Source organism: Gadus chalcogrammus, chromosome 2 (genome assembly GCF_026213295.1).
Source record: "Gadus chalcogrammus isolate NIFS_2021 chromosome 2, NIFS_Gcha_1.0, whole genome shotgun sequence".
NCBI classification, from domain to species: domain Eukaryota; kingdom Metazoa; phylum Chordata; class Actinopteri; order Gadiformes; family Gadidae; genus Gadus; species Gadus chalcogrammus.
This window is the reverse complement of record NC_079413.1, coordinates 22297609-22300108: the sequence shown is the minus strand read 5'-3', so window position 1 is coordinate 22300108 and position 2500 is coordinate 22297609. Positions and strand designations below refer to the sequence as shown.

General features: G+C 41.6%; 1 protein-coding gene across 1 annotated transcript in view; it reads right to left on the bottom strand.

The window, feature by feature from the left end:
• Nucleotides 1–503: 503 nt before the first annotated feature.
• The window catches only part of LOC130399975 (homeobox protein Dlx4a-like), a 7722-nt gene continuing 5725 nt past the window's right edge, over nucleotides 504–2500 (bottom strand). The window contains exon 3 of the mRNA XM_056605023.1: nucleotides 504–1923. Within this exon, the coding sequence (XP_056460998.1) occupies nucleotides 1660–1923 (264 nt within the window). The 3' untranslated portion in view covers nucleotides 504–1659. The remainder of the gene's footprint in view (nucleotides 1924–2500) is intronic.

Here is a 2500-nt window from a genome sequence, read left to right as displayed (position 1 = left end):
TTTTTTTAGTTTGATTGTTGTTGTTTTTTTCCAAACCTGACACACAATCGACATGGATACAAGTTCAGCCTGTTGAAGGCTATGCATCACAGGGAACTTTATCTACTTTGGGATTGCGTTTGCAGTTCGCAAGCTGCTTACCATTTTCTGCGACAGACTGTACAGTGATTGTATTGTAAGCGGTCATAAGGATATGGTTCTATTGTATTATTATACCCTTTGTACAGGGACGCTTCTATTGGGACGCTGCTTTTGTCCACAAGGGGGCAACACCGGCACGTGCTGCCCTGTGTTGGCCTTTAGGTCGTTGACGTTTGCAGCATTTTATCTTGAATTTTATCAAATCGGTTTGTTAGTCAAAACGTATTATTATAGTAGTTTTATTATACCTATTAATTTATTTATATGTAAAGCGTATTTTAGTTGATTACAATGTTATATTATTTAGTTTCGGAAGGTCTAAAAATCCCGCTTTCAATAATAAAATAGGTCATTAGAATCATTTCTGCATGTGTTAGGTTATTTATACCTGAGGATCGACAGGACGATGTGGGCTTTAGTCCGGGGGTCAGTGTTGGGTAGACTTCAGCCTCCTTTGTTAAATTATTAAAATAAAGATATCTCTTTGAACAGAAGGCTCAGCGTTTCTGAGCCTGAGGTCACAACCAGCTGAAGAGGTCTTCTTTTTAGTATGCAGACAATCTGAAGTGATGACAAAGAGTCGAAGAAATAACGACGCTACCCAGTTTGACTTGCAGGGCACCTGTTAGTAATTTGGTAAAATGTTTCTCCAGTCTTTCCACCTGAGGTGTACCGCTATGAGGCGCCTTCAGAAGGCCTCTGTCCCGCACACCGACCAATCCATTATCTTTAATAACCTGTAAAGAATATGCATCAAATTTCTATTGTTTGTTTAAAATGAATTTGTCAAGTGTAATCCCTTTTCTTTGTGGCCCGCTGCGGGGGGAGGAGGGGGGGTTGTCTCTCTACACACGCGCAATTACCGCGTCAGAGTGAAGCTCCGTTTAACGAGCGTCTCCATTACCTCTAATTGACCCGGTCATCCGAAAGATCATTGACCATGTGGACAGGGCCTTTACCTGTTCCAGATGTTTCAGGGTGGAGAGGTGTGACCTGTTTATCATTATTTCCTTATAAAAAATAAATAATAATTTAACACAGTGAAACCTAATCAATAAATGGGTTTACATGACGCAGACAAAGCAGGCCTTCAGCGCATTAGCCTACCACAGGGCTGTGCGTGTTTATCGTCGAACGATTCGACAATAAAACTATTAAGGGCCTAATTCCAATTTAAATGGGGAAAATAAGACATTAGATAGGCTACCTATATATGATTGGCGTTTATTTAAAAAAAATATTTGACCCATAGCCCATTTCATTTTGGCAAATTGATCCTTCGATATTGCGAAGGCGGTTGAATTCATTGCAGTAAACAGAGAAGGCTGAAAAACGACGTGCTTCGACAAATAAAATAAAGTGGACCAACAAATATCGACATATCGGCCTGCATATAACAACTCATTGGGCCCCAAAATACATCAATAAAAAACTGCATAAAAAAGGAACCAAAAATGAAAATATTCAAAGTCTGAGGTTTAGAATCGGGACTCCAAATCCATAGGTCCACAATGCGCGTCACATCATCTGAGTCCTCGGCATCGAGTCCTGATGGTGCCCGGGGTACCAGTGTCCGAAAGTGTTCATGTATCCTGCCCCGGGGTGACCCGACGGCGCGCCCCCCTTGCTCGCCATGGGCTGCTCCCACAGCGGCGGACCCATCCCCGGGGAACACGGCGACGCGGACGGAGGGGGGTGCAGGTGGTCTCCCTCCGGTCCGCACGGCCCGTTCTTCATGATCTTCTTGTATTTAGACCTCTTGTTCTGGAACCATATTTTAACCTGGAAAGAGAAGAGACAATGGATGGGGGGTGGAGGGGCGATTGAGGACATGATGGCTGCTTTAAAGCGGTTACAGGCTAATTAGCTGAGTATCATTTATCAAAAGATGTAGGCTAAGCCTACATGGAAAGCTACAAATTAGTCATCGTAAATAAATAATAGCCAAATAATCGGTGCCTTTGGTGGGTGAATGTCATATGACATACGTGATATGAATGTTGTGTGACATGGTGGCTTAATGGAAAACGATGAAGCATAACCAATGACACATCAAACAATACATCAGGCGACAGTATTTTTCTGTTTTATGAGTTGGTTGCTAGGTAAACAATGCTGGAGGATGGTTGGCAAACCCAATGCAGGAATTGTTACAGCGAAACAAATGTTTAAATGCCTTGCATTTCATTGTTTATTTTTTTTATCTGCTTTGAAAAAATATATTTTTATGAAGATTTATAAAGTTATTTATTGTTCTGTTAACCCCACAAGACCTCCTAAAAAGTCTACTTTTAGCGCCTGTATTATGAATTCGGGATAATTACCCATTTGATCCTCAATTAAGTCCCTTTTACAGACC